The sequence below is a fragment of the Girardinichthys multiradiatus genome, chromosome 1 (genome assembly GCF_021462225.1).
Source record: "Girardinichthys multiradiatus isolate DD_20200921_A chromosome 1, DD_fGirMul_XY1, whole genome shotgun sequence".
Taxonomy (NCBI): domain Eukaryota; kingdom Metazoa; phylum Chordata; class Actinopteri; order Cyprinodontiformes; family Goodeidae; genus Girardinichthys; species Girardinichthys multiradiatus.
Window position 1 is genome coordinate 48,505,084 of NC_061794.1, and position 12,339 is coordinate 48,517,422.

The 12,339-nt window shown below is 43.8% G+C and overlaps 1 protein-coding gene across 3 annotated transcripts in view; it reads right to left on the reverse strand.

The window, feature by feature from the left end:
* The window catches only part of ccdc120a (coiled-coil domain containing 120a), a 44,710-nt gene that overhangs the window by 10,912 nt on the left and 21,459 nt on the right, over positions 1 to 12,339 (reverse strand). For all 3 annotated transcript variants that reach the window (XM_047377092.1, XM_047377110.1, XM_047377100.1), the window contains one exon: positions 5,774 to 6,035. In XM_047377092.1, the coding sequence (XP_047233048.1) occupies positions 5,774 to 6,035 (262 nt within the window). The remainder of the gene's footprint in view (positions 1 to 5,773; positions 6,036 to 12,339) is intronic.

Sequence of the window (12,339 nt, forward strand, 5' to 3'; positions counted from 1 at the left end):
CCGGATGCCTCCTAGATGCCTTCCTCGGGAGGTGTTCCAGGCACGGGATGAGGCCCAGGGGACGGCCCAGGACACGCTGGAGGGACTATGTCTATCGGCTGGCCCGGGAACGCCTTGGGCTCCTCCCAGAGGAGCTGGTGGAGGTGTCTAGGGAGAGGGACGTCTGGGCGTCTCTGCTGAGTCTGCTGCCCCCACGACCCGGTCCCGGATATACCGGAAGACGACGAGTACAAGTACGAATTAAAGATAATGGTCTCATACTATTCTTAGATTTTTGTAAGGCCTTTGATAAACAAGATGGCGCCGACGATGGCCGCCTCGGAGCTTCGCTCTCGCTTTGTTTTTGTATTTTGGGTGTTTTTATGTTTTTCGAGCCACAATCCTGTGGTCTCATTCAGTAGAGAGGAACTTCTCAACATCAGAGAGTCCTCTCTTGGGATTTTTTCACCATCTTTTATCAATCTGAGGTTCACTGAGCTCCTGACAAGCGGAGCTGCAGCTCTATATGGGATTCTGCGCCGGAAGCGTCGAAGGGGAAAGCGTGCTGGCGCGCTGGTAAAACTCCGCCAAAGAGGACTATGAACACCACTGCCTTCAATCCACCTGGCAAATGTCCGCTCTCTAAACAACAAGATGGACGAGCTGCTTCTCCTCACCAGTAAAAACTCAGACCTCCGTGAATCAGCGGTTCTCTGCTTCACCGAGACATGAAGCAGAGAACTGCTGATGCTGGACTTCCAGCTGCTCAAAGCGGATCGCAGCGTGGAGCTATCAGGGAAGAGACGAGGAGGCAGAATCTGCTTTTATATAAATGAAGGTTGGTGCAGAGACGTAAAAGTGCTGGAGAAAACATGTAGTCCTGATCTGGAATCATTTTCCATAATCTGTAAACCGTTTTATTCACTGAGAGAGTTTTCCTCGTTTATAATAATCGGCTCATATTTTCCACCGCATGGCTGCACTTTTGCTGCTGAAAAACATCTTGCTGAGCTGATTACAGACCTGGAGAAAAAATACACGGACTCTTCCATCATAATACTGGGAGATTTTAACAGAACAAACCTCTCAAATGAACTCCCCAAATACAGACAGCATATTAAGTGTCCCACCAGAGATAAAAACACACTGGACCATTGTTACACAGCTTTAAAGGACTCATATCATGCTGTTACCAGGGCTGCTCTGGGTTTTTCAGATCATTATCTAATCCACCTCATCCCAACCTATAGACAGAGACTAAGAGCTTCCAAACCCAAGGTTCACACTGTTAAGAAGTGGACTGAGGAATCAAAGCAGATGCTACAGGCCTGCTTTGAATGCACAGACTGGACTGTTTTTGAAACTTCAGCCACTGACTTAAACCAACTAACTGATGTGGTGACATCATACATCAGTTTCTGTGAGGACATGTGTGTGCAGACCAAGACCTTCTGCACCTTTGGGAACAACAAGCCATGGTTTACTCCACACCTCAGGAATCTGCGCAGGTAAAAGGAAGAAGCTCACAGCAGTGGAGATTGGGCGCGGTACAGGCAGGCCAGGAACAAACTAACAAAGGAGATCAAAGCAGCTAAGAGAAGCTACAGTGAGAAGCTGAAGAACATCCTTTCTACTGGTGACACTTCAGCTGTATGGACTGGTCTGAGAAACCTGACTGCCTACAAGAGCCCCTCCACCCATCCTGAACAGAGTCGTCTCCTGGCCAACCGTCTGAATGGCTTCTACTGCAGACATGACAAGAAGCTGTTCACACCTCAAATCATCTCCTCCACATCCCATTCAGGAACAAATTCTTCCCCCCTACCTTCAGATCCTCTACCTGCACTAAAGATCTCTGAGGAAGATGTAAACAGACTCTTTCAGCGCATGAAAACAAAGAAAGCTGGAGGACCTGATAACGTCTCCCCATCATGCCTGAAAGCCTGCACAAATCAACTCGCTCTGATCTTCACAAGGATCTTCAACAAATCACTGGAGAAATGTGAGGTCCCCTCCTGCCTCAAACGATCCACCATCATCTAAATGTAGACAAATGGGAACTTATGGCTGTACGTGATCACCCTCTAACATCTATTCATGTAATGCCTCTAAAACATGAGGTCAAATATCTAAGGATCACTGTTTCCAAAAATGTAACTTTTAGATCCACTGCAAACTTAGACAATATTTTATTAAAAAAATAAAACTATTTTAAATACATGGTTACAAAGAAATCTTTCAATATTTGGAAGAATATTACTCTCAAAAATGGAAAGTCTTGAAATAATCAAAATAATTTTAATTTCAGAAGAGTTGACATTATAAAATGGTTGGAAGAAGGAGGCCTCAATGCCATTGATTTTAACTCGATAAACGGTTGCTTAAAACTTAGATGGTTACAAAACTTTCTTAAACATTATGAAACTTTTGGTTTAGCCTCCCTGCAAAAATCTTTTTAGACTTCGGTGGGATAGCATTCCTCTTAAAAAGTGACTTTGAAATGAAGAAACTTCCAGTTAAACTCTTTCAATTTCACCAACAAGTCCTTCATTATTGGAAATTAATTTTTAAGCATAACTTCTCCCCCCATAATACCTCTATTTGGAATAATAGATGCATCGTAATAATAAAGAAGAAATCCTTTTATTTTGAAGAATGGAAGGAAAATGGCATATGGTTGGTTCAACATCTCATGGATGAGACGGGGAAAATTCTAGACTTTGAACAATTCCAGCATAAATACAACTTTATGTGCACTAAAAAACAATTTGAAGCTGTAATTAAAGCTATCCCTCAGGCTCTGATTAACACAATACAAGGATCATTGCTTTATACTTCCTCAATACCCCGGCTTTACCCTCTGTTTATCCAGGACTACTTTTTTACTGCCAAAAAATTGCAATAATACATTTTTAAGAACACTTACCATCCAAAATACTTACCCTTACCCTTGAAAATAAGTAATATAATATAAGAATGTTCTTTTAAGGTTTGTAAGAAAATTAGATGCAACTATTTAAAATTCCCTTTACCCTCAAAAGTAAAAGAAGTTCATTTTAAGATATTAAATAACATCTATCCGTGTAAAGAATACTTGAGACTAAAATGTAATATTGAGGCAAATGATTGTACTTTTTGTCAGTTTGATATAGAAACAATACAACATTTATTTTTCTCTTGTAGTTATACTTCCAAATTTTGGATGGATTTTCATAATTAGCTGCTGACCAACAATTTCAATGTTGCAACTTTAACTTACAACAATATTAAATGCGGTATTTATACTTTGGACACAAATTTAAACTTTACAATTAATAATTTGATCATTATGGCCAAATATTATTTACACAAATGTAAATTTTTGAAAATTACCCCTAACCTTCTATGTTATTTAAAAGAAATATCTCTTCTATTCAACTCTGTGAAAATGATGGAGTCAAAGAATGCTGCTCTACTCTTTAACTGTATGTCCCGCCTGTGTTTTTTTTCTTTGACATAAATCCAATTATTAATGTTTAAGTCCCCTTGCAATAGTTTCAATTACTTGGTTTACCTTGTCTTATGCATATTTCATATTCTAATATTAATCACCTGTTATCTTATATGGCTTTCATCTTATTCTGCATTCCCTTTGGTTCTTTTCTTTGTGTAATATTTGACTGCTTGCTGATAAGAAGTATGTATACTTGTAATATTTGTCAGTCAGTCATTTTCTACCACTTATTCCTTAGTGGGTCGCGGGGAAGCTGGTGCCTATCTCCAGCAGTCTATGGGCGTGAGGCGGGGTCACCCTGGACAGGTCACCAGTCCATCGCTGGGCAACACACAGACAACCACGCACACACTCATTCATACACCTTAAGGGCAATTTAGATGAACCAACCAACCTAACAGGCATGTTTTTGGACTGTGGGAGGAAGCCGGAGTACCTGGTGAGAACCCACACATGCACGGGGAGAACATGCAAACTCCATGCAGAAAGACCCCCGGCCAGGAATTGGACCCGGGACCTTCTTGCTGCAAGGCAACAGTGCTACCCACTGCGCCACCGTGTTATTGTTTATACAATAAAGTTAAAACAAAAAACTTTTTTAGCTATTAGCTAAACATGCCAGATTAGCATAGTGCTGTCTCCAGTTATTTTTCTGTTCATAGATATAAAAATCTAACACTGTAGATAAAATACATAGATGATAGATAACATTTGTTTAATTTATATGTAGAGCATACTAATAATTATTATTATAAAAAATAAACCAAACATTAATATTAGATATAATCTGACTGAATTATATCTGTTTAACTTCCACCCATCGGGGAAACCCAGCGAGATTTTGCAAACAATGAGCCGGGAGTCAGCTGTTCTCTGGGGGTTTAGGCTCCTCAACCACCCGGTCAGCTGACAGCTAGTGAGGCGAGCGGCTGCTGGGGCGGCGGACATCTCCGAACACGTCAGAGCACCTGAGCAATTAAGCGTCATCTTGATAAACTGATCAGATATTTTAGGTTTAGACAGCTACATCCTCGTCTAAAAACATTGTAAAAGTTCAGTTGTTTCACAGCTTTTCTCTCCTCCGGCCTTTGCTACTTCCGGTTGAACGATCTACTTCGACCTGCAATGAATCATGGGATAGGGTGGACCACGGAGGATACACCAGACGCATCCTTCAAATCTGGGGATAAGAAGGACGCATTTGAAGGAGCCTTCGAAGGATGCAGCCACTGAATTTGAACCCAGCAATAGTGAATCTGTGTTTGATTAATCTGTGGCTTCAAGAACCCGGATGTGTGACACAAAAACTGAATTTTGGAACTGAAATTGAAAGTAATTAAACTGAATTTTTAATACAAAGCAAAGCAATTTTCAAAGCAAACTAATTCATTTTCAGTTTAGTGAAATTCATTTTCAAACCAATGCATTTAATTTCAAATTACACAAATACAGATTCAGTCAGAGCAATTCAGTTTCTGATGGCAGAGGTTTCTTCCCATAGTCCAGTCTTATTGGGAGAAGTTTTAATTTATTTCAGTTTCTGATGGCACAAGTTTCTTTCCACATTCTTCCCACGTAGAAAACCGATGAACAACTATACCTGTCTGCTTGTCTTTGGGTGATTTGTTCTGATTTTGTTAAAGCTGCTCAACAGTAAGTGAGATCTGGTATGGTTGCTAACTCCATCTTGGCCATCAGATGACAGTGAATGCTACACACTAGTCCTTTAAAACCAAGTCCTGCTGAGGACATGTTAATACCACTGCGTTCCAGTAGTAGTGAGAAATGGAAAATTCTGAGCTTCTAGTTGTGAATTACATCTGGAATGCCCCCTCAAGTGGGACATCCCATTCGGGAAGAGGGAGCAACTCTGACTAGCCTCAGTTAGGATTTCAAGAGAGTTGTTCCTCGCATCAAAAACATTCTTAGTTTTTTTTTGTTTTTTTGGCACTAGTGGCCTTTATTTTTATTTTTTGACTGTAGGCAGACACGAAAGAGGGGAGACATTCGGCAAATTTCGTCAGGTCCAGGATTTGAACCTGGGACGGCCGCTTCGAGGACTGTAGCCTCCGTATATGGTTGCGCGCTGAACCCCTACACCATCAGCGCCGCGCCCGACATTCTAACTTTTTTAGCCGTTCTTTTTCATTTATGTAATATTAAGTTGGTCGTAAATATACTACTTTTCAGTGTTCATAAAACGAGATGTTTCAGCGCAGTTTATATGCACAAAATACCATGTAGAACATTGTTAAATATTAAATGGAAAGCAAGGCATTTAGTTGTCAGGTGAACTCCTACCTCTCGTTCAGCGGGTGTCCATGGAAAGTGGCAGAGTGCGGCAGTGACTGTTTGTGATGCGGCACGGCGTAATGATGACTCTGATGGGCTGACTGCTGGAGGACTCCGTGAGCTGTGCGTCTTCGGTGCAGGACGTCGCCACTTCCTGCATGACCTTTGACCCCGGCACTTAGTTTAGTGTTGGCACCTGTTGCGACCTTTCCACCTGCCTGATTCTGGTGGGAAGATCCTAAGGTGTTCCTCAGGTACCAGTCCCTCAGACCTGTGAAGCACAATTAGACGGAGTCACACCTTACAGCAGCTTGTTGTTAATGAGCTTGAGCAGGTAGAAGACGCTGGTTATAACATTGCTGGTTCCTGACCTTGTTAAAACAGTATTATCTATGCAGTGGTGTTACTTCTCTACCTCTAGAACCAGTTTCTGCTGTGCTTCATCTGCCATAAATATCCTGCCTACTAAGGAAAGGTAGTGCAGACAGAATCTCAACAAAACTTCTGGGAACAGCAAATTGTCACAATAATGGTTCTGCCCACCCCATATGCTCCATCTGTTAAGAAATCTACTTAGCTTCCAGCAGAGGTTTGTGTTCTACTGAGAATATTCAGACCCGGTTTATTTTCACTGGGGTCCTGTTTTTTTTTTTTTTTACATCTGATAACTTTTGGGCTTTTCAGGTTACAGATGATTAAACCAGTCCCAGGTCTAAACTAGAGCTGGTTTCTAACTGGTTTTATAAAAATTCAATTCAGTTTATTTATATAGCGCCAATTCACAGCACATGTCGTCTCAAGGTTCTTCACAACAGTCAGGTTCATACATTCCAATTAATCGTAACCATTGAACAGTTCAGTCAGATTCATTTATTTATTCAAATTGGAAAAAAAGTTTTTCTATCTAAGGAAACCCAGCAGATTGCATCCAGTCAGTGACTTGCAGCATTCACTCCTCCTGGATGAGCATGTAGAGACAGTGGACAGTCACTGGCGTTGACTTTGCAGTGGTAGTGCAGAGTACCCGGCCTTCTTGGCGTCCCTGTCGGGGGTGCTGGATAGTGCCCCTCCCGGGGACTCCATTATTCTGCTGGGGGACTTTAACGCCCACGTGGGAAACGACAGTGACACCTGGAGAGGCGTGATCAGGAGGAATGGCCTCCCCGATCTGAATCCGAGTGGTGTTTTGTTATTGGACTTCTGTGCTAGTCACGGATTGTCCATAATGAACACCATGTTCAAACATAAGGGTGTTCATCAGTGCACTTGGCACCAGGACACCCTAGGCAGGAGGTCGATGATCGACTTTGTTGTCGTATCATCAGACCTTCGGCCGCATGTTTTGGACACTCGGGTGAAGAGAGGGGCTGAGCTGTCCACTGATCATCACCTGGTGGTGAGTTGGATTCGCTGGAGGAGGAGAAAGCCGGACAGACTTGGCAGGCCCAAGCGCATAGTGAGGGTCTGCTGGGAACACCTGGCGGAGCCCTCGGCCAGGGATGTATTCAACTCCCACTTCCGGGAGAGCTTCGACCAGATCCCGGGGGATGTTGGAGGCATAGAATTTGAGTGGACCATGTTCTCCGCATCTATTGTCGATGCTGCTGCCCGTAGCTGCGGCCGTAAGGTCTGCGGTGCCTGTCGCGGCGTCAATCCCAGAACCCGGTGGTGGACACCGGCAGTAAGGGACGCTGTCAAGCTGAAGAAGGAGTCCTATCGGCTGTGGTTGGCTTGTGGGACTCCTGAGGCGGCTGACGGGTACCGTGAGGCCAAACATGCTGCGGCCCGGGCTGTGGCAGAGGCAAAAACTCGGGCCTGGGAGGAGTTCAGTGAGGCCATGGAGAAGGACTACCGGTTGGCCTCGAAGCGATTCTGGCAAACCGTCCGGCGCCTCAGGAGGGGGAAGCAGTGCTTCGCCAACACTGTTTATAGTGGGGGTGGGAGGCTGCTGACCTCGACTGAGGACATTATCGGGCGGTGGAAGGAGTACTTCGAGGATCATCTCCTCAATCCTGCCATCACGCATTCCCTGGTGGAAACAGAGGCTGGGGACTAGAGGCTGACATTTTTTCAGGAGTCCCACAGGTCACGGGATTCCCATGGGAATCCAGCGGGATGGGAGACAGCATCAGTAAAGATCCCGTGATTGGGACGGTACAGGTTAAAACATGAACTGGAGCAGACGGGAGCGGGAGCTAACCAATAGGAGGGAAAATAAACTAGGATCAATTGTCCTTGGAAATGTAAAACTGAGACTTTGTTATAAACTTTAAGAAAATAAAACTTGAATCGACGCCGCCATTGTGTAGTTTTTTTCCAAGAAGCCTATACTATAATGTGAGTCAAATGAACTACACGACCCACAAGCCAACAGTGCTTCTGCTCGATGTTTTCCACCTGCGTTCAGAATGGAGGGAGCAAACGCAGGTGGAGAACTGGACGTGGTAAAACTAGATTTGTAACGTAAAGTCAGAAGTAAGGACTTATCTATTAAACTTATAGAGCTGACAGGAAAGTCGCAAATATTACCGAACTTCAGGAGAGTTGAATGTAGCGGTTTTAACACGCAGTCTGCTGCTTGTACAACGTGTTTAGTTGTAATCAAGTTCACCAGTGATTAAGGGACACTTGTAAAACAGATTCTGGATTAAATCAACCCTGCATCTCTTCATTCATCAAACCAAAAGTACCATCATGTGTCAAGTCTCATCTGACCAACAAAACTGCTGCATTAAAGATTTAAGAGCTTTTGGGGAAAGGTACGGAAGCCCGTGAGGGGACATAGGGGATTTTTTTTTTTTTTTTGCGTCCCCACGCAATACTTTTACGTTCGGCATTTTGGAGCAACAGCACAGATGATAAACTGCTCATAAAACAAACAGCACTGATATGTCATTAATATGATTTATTTATCATATGCAGGTTAACATGCAGTAAACAATGCGATTAAATGCTTAGGATAAGAAGAACCGTTCAAATCACGATAAAAACAAAAACACTAATGGTGTACAAAGAAAAGTACCCATCATGCAGCAGTAATAAGGAAATAAAGTGTCACAGATGTGGTTTCATGCAGTTTTATTGTTCAGTAGTTTGTTTGACAGCTTGTGGATAAAAACTGTCTTTTAGTCTGATTTGAAGATAATTTTATTAAAGGCTGATTTCAAAATAAAACTCAATAAATCTCAAAACAGGTGTAGTGTTTGTTTCATTTTTGCAGTTATCTGGTTTGGAAACTATCCCTAAAAGTATTGCGAAATAACGCAAGGACTATTGCGTGGGGACACAAAAGAGAAAAACTTCCCCATGTCCCCTCGTGGACCTCGTATAGAAAGGCTTCATTAAGGGAAGATATTAAATAAATATGTTGTGAAATAGAAAAAAATTGAATGTACCATTAAATGTACAATTTATTTAATACATCATTAAATATTAAGTGTACCACTAATTACGTCATGTCGTCTTTAAAATTATACTTAATTATTCAGTGGCACATTTAATTGCATAATAGTCCATTTCATGATATAATGGTACATTTATTGTTTCTAATGATGTATTAAATAAATAAATGGTACCTTTAATTTAATGGCACATTTAATGTTACATTTCTTTCATGTTACATTTACTTCACTTATGGGACATTCACAACATTTATTTATTTAATGATGATTTTATTGTATTAAATTTGTCCAGTTTGACCCTCCATTCTTGATGCCTGTATAGGAGATCATGTCAGAATTTAAATCAGGTGTTCTGGAGCAGACAAACATCTAAAACCTGCAGAGAAGGGGTCCCTGAGGACCAGGGCTGTGAACCATTGAGGTACAGTTTCTAAATTATGAAGGTAATGCCTTTTTGGCCTTTTGTTCACCAAGTACAGTTCTCTTACTAGGTGCATTTTTCTTTCGTTTCAGCAATTTGAAACATAAAAGTAATGTCATTGTTCAAAGGAAACAATCACTTAATAAATAAGTAAAATACAACTAAGATAGACATGGTCTGTTTCCTTGTTTAATATTTTATTATTTCTTCATTATTATTCTTTTTACTTTATCTGGCCTTTACTACAGCTAAAAACAGGGACCTAACTGGTCTTTCAAAGAAATTGGCAAAAGACTAAATGAAGAAAACAAAAATGGGAGTGGTACAGGAGTGGGAGTCGTTCTGAATGGGAGCGGGACGGGAGTCAATTTACCAGGAGTGGGACGGGACAGGATTTTTTTCGTTATGCTGGCCTGGGATTGGGATGGGACAAGACATTTTTCTGTGGGAACAGGATGGGACAGGAGAGAAAATCCACTCCCATGTCACCCTCTACTGGGGACTTGGGGTTGGACTCTTTCATCACCCAGGCTGAAGTCACCGAGGTGGTTAAAAAGCTCCGCGGTGGCAAGGCTTGGATGGATGGATGAGATCCGCCCTGCGTACCTCAAATCTCTGGATGTTGTTGGGCTGTCATGGTTGACACGCCTCTTCAACATTGCGTGGCGGTCGGGGACAGTGCCTTTGGACTGGCAGACTAGGGTGGTGGTCCCCCTTCATAAGAAGGGTGACCAGAGGGTGTGTTCCAACTATAGGGGGATCACACTCCTCAGCCTCCCTGGTAAGGCCTACGCCAGGGTATTGGAGAGGAGAGTCCGGCCGATAGTCAAATCTCGGCTTCAGGAGGAGCAGTGTGGTTTTCGTCCCAGCCGTGGAACACTGGACCAGCTCTATACCCTCTACAGGGTGCTCGAGGGTTCATGGGAGTTTGCCCAACCGGTCCACATGTGTTTTGTGGACCTGGTAAAGGCATTCGACTGTGTCCCTCGTGATGCCCTGTGGGGGTTGCTCCAGAAGTATGGAATCGGGGGCCCTTTATTAGGGGCCATCCGGTCCCTGTACGAGCGGAGCAGGAGTTTGGTCCGCATTGCCGGCACTAAGTCGGACCTGTTCCCGGTGCATGTTGGACTCCGGCAGGGCTGCCCTTTGTCACCGGTCCTGTTCATAACTTTTATGGACAGGATTTCTAGACGCAGCCAAGGGCCGGAGGGGGTCTGGTTTGGGGACCAGTGGATTTCGTCTCTTCGTTTTGCAGATGACGTGGTCCTGCTGGCCCCCTCTAGCCAAGACCTACAGCATGCACTGTGGCGGTTCGCAGCCGAGTGTGAAGCGGCTGGGATGAGGATCAGCTCCTCCAAGTCCGAGGCCATGGTACTCGACCGGAAAAGGGTGGCTTGTCCTCTTCAGGTTGGAGGGGAGTTCCTGCCTCAAGTGGAGGAGTTCAAGTATCTCGGGGTCTTGTTCAGGAGTGAGGGAAGAATGGAGCGGGAGATCGACAGACGGATCGGTGCGGATGCCACAGTAATGGGGGCACTGTGCCGGTCCGTTGTGGTGAAGAGAGAACTGAGCCGAAAAGCCAAGCTCTCAATTTACCGGTCGGTCTACGTTCCTACCCTCACCTATGGCCATGAACTTTGGGTCATGACCGAAAGAACGAGATCACGGATACAAGCGGCTGAAATGAGCTTCCTCCGTAGGGTGGCCGGGCACTCCCTTAGAGATAGGGTGAGGAGCTCGGCCATCCGGGAGGAGCTCGGAGTAGAGCTGCTGCTCCTCCACATCGAGAGGAGCCAGTTGAGGTGGCTCGGGCATCTATACCGGATGCCTCCTGGACGCCTTCCTCGGGAGGTGTTCCAGGCACGTCCCACCGGGAGGAGGCCCAGGGGACGGCCCAGGACATGCTGGAGGGACTATGTCTCTCGGCTGGCCTGGGAACGCCTTGGGCTCCCCCCTGGAGGAACTGGAGGAGGTGTCTGGAGAGAGGGACGTCTGGGCGTCTCTGCTGAGTCTGCTGCCCCCGCGACCCGGTCCCGGATAAGCGGAAGATGACGAGTACGAGTATGAGTAAAAATATCCAGTATATGCATTCTAAAGTACTCTGGTTATAGTTTGGACCTGACTTAAATGAAAGTGATTATCAGGTTTCTGCAGCCCTGATGGCTGCTGAAGAGGTCATGCAATCATATAAATCTGGTGTATTGGAACAGAACCACATCTAAAACATCTAGGACAGGTGTACTTGAGGAGCGGGTTGGGAAACACTAGTATAGATGACCCTCTGACATAATCTGAAGAGACTGTGTCATCTCCTCCCGGGATTCTGGAGAAATAAATTGCTAAATGTGACACAAACGTATATAACAGATAAGCATTAGTCGGTACCCTGACCCGTAATTTCTCCAAAAATCTACAGTAAAATGATTAAATATCTATTTTTTACATAAACATGTATATGAAAGTTGTAAATATGTCATTAATATAAATGTTCTTAAAGTTACTTTTCTGTTTTCCTCTTAATTTCTCAACCGTTGCCTGGATAGGCGTCTGCTCTGCTCTGTTACCGTATTGCTTGGTAAAACGTCTCGGTGCGGTTCTACTTCTGTGATGGATGGTTATAATAAAACAAACAGCAGGAACATAAGAGACTGTGAGATTCTGTTAAACCAGTAACAACCAGATGTTTTATTCATGTTTAACCAGGAGTTTTTATTGATTGCAGTGTTCTTGTGCAGTCACACATATTGGTTCTGTTT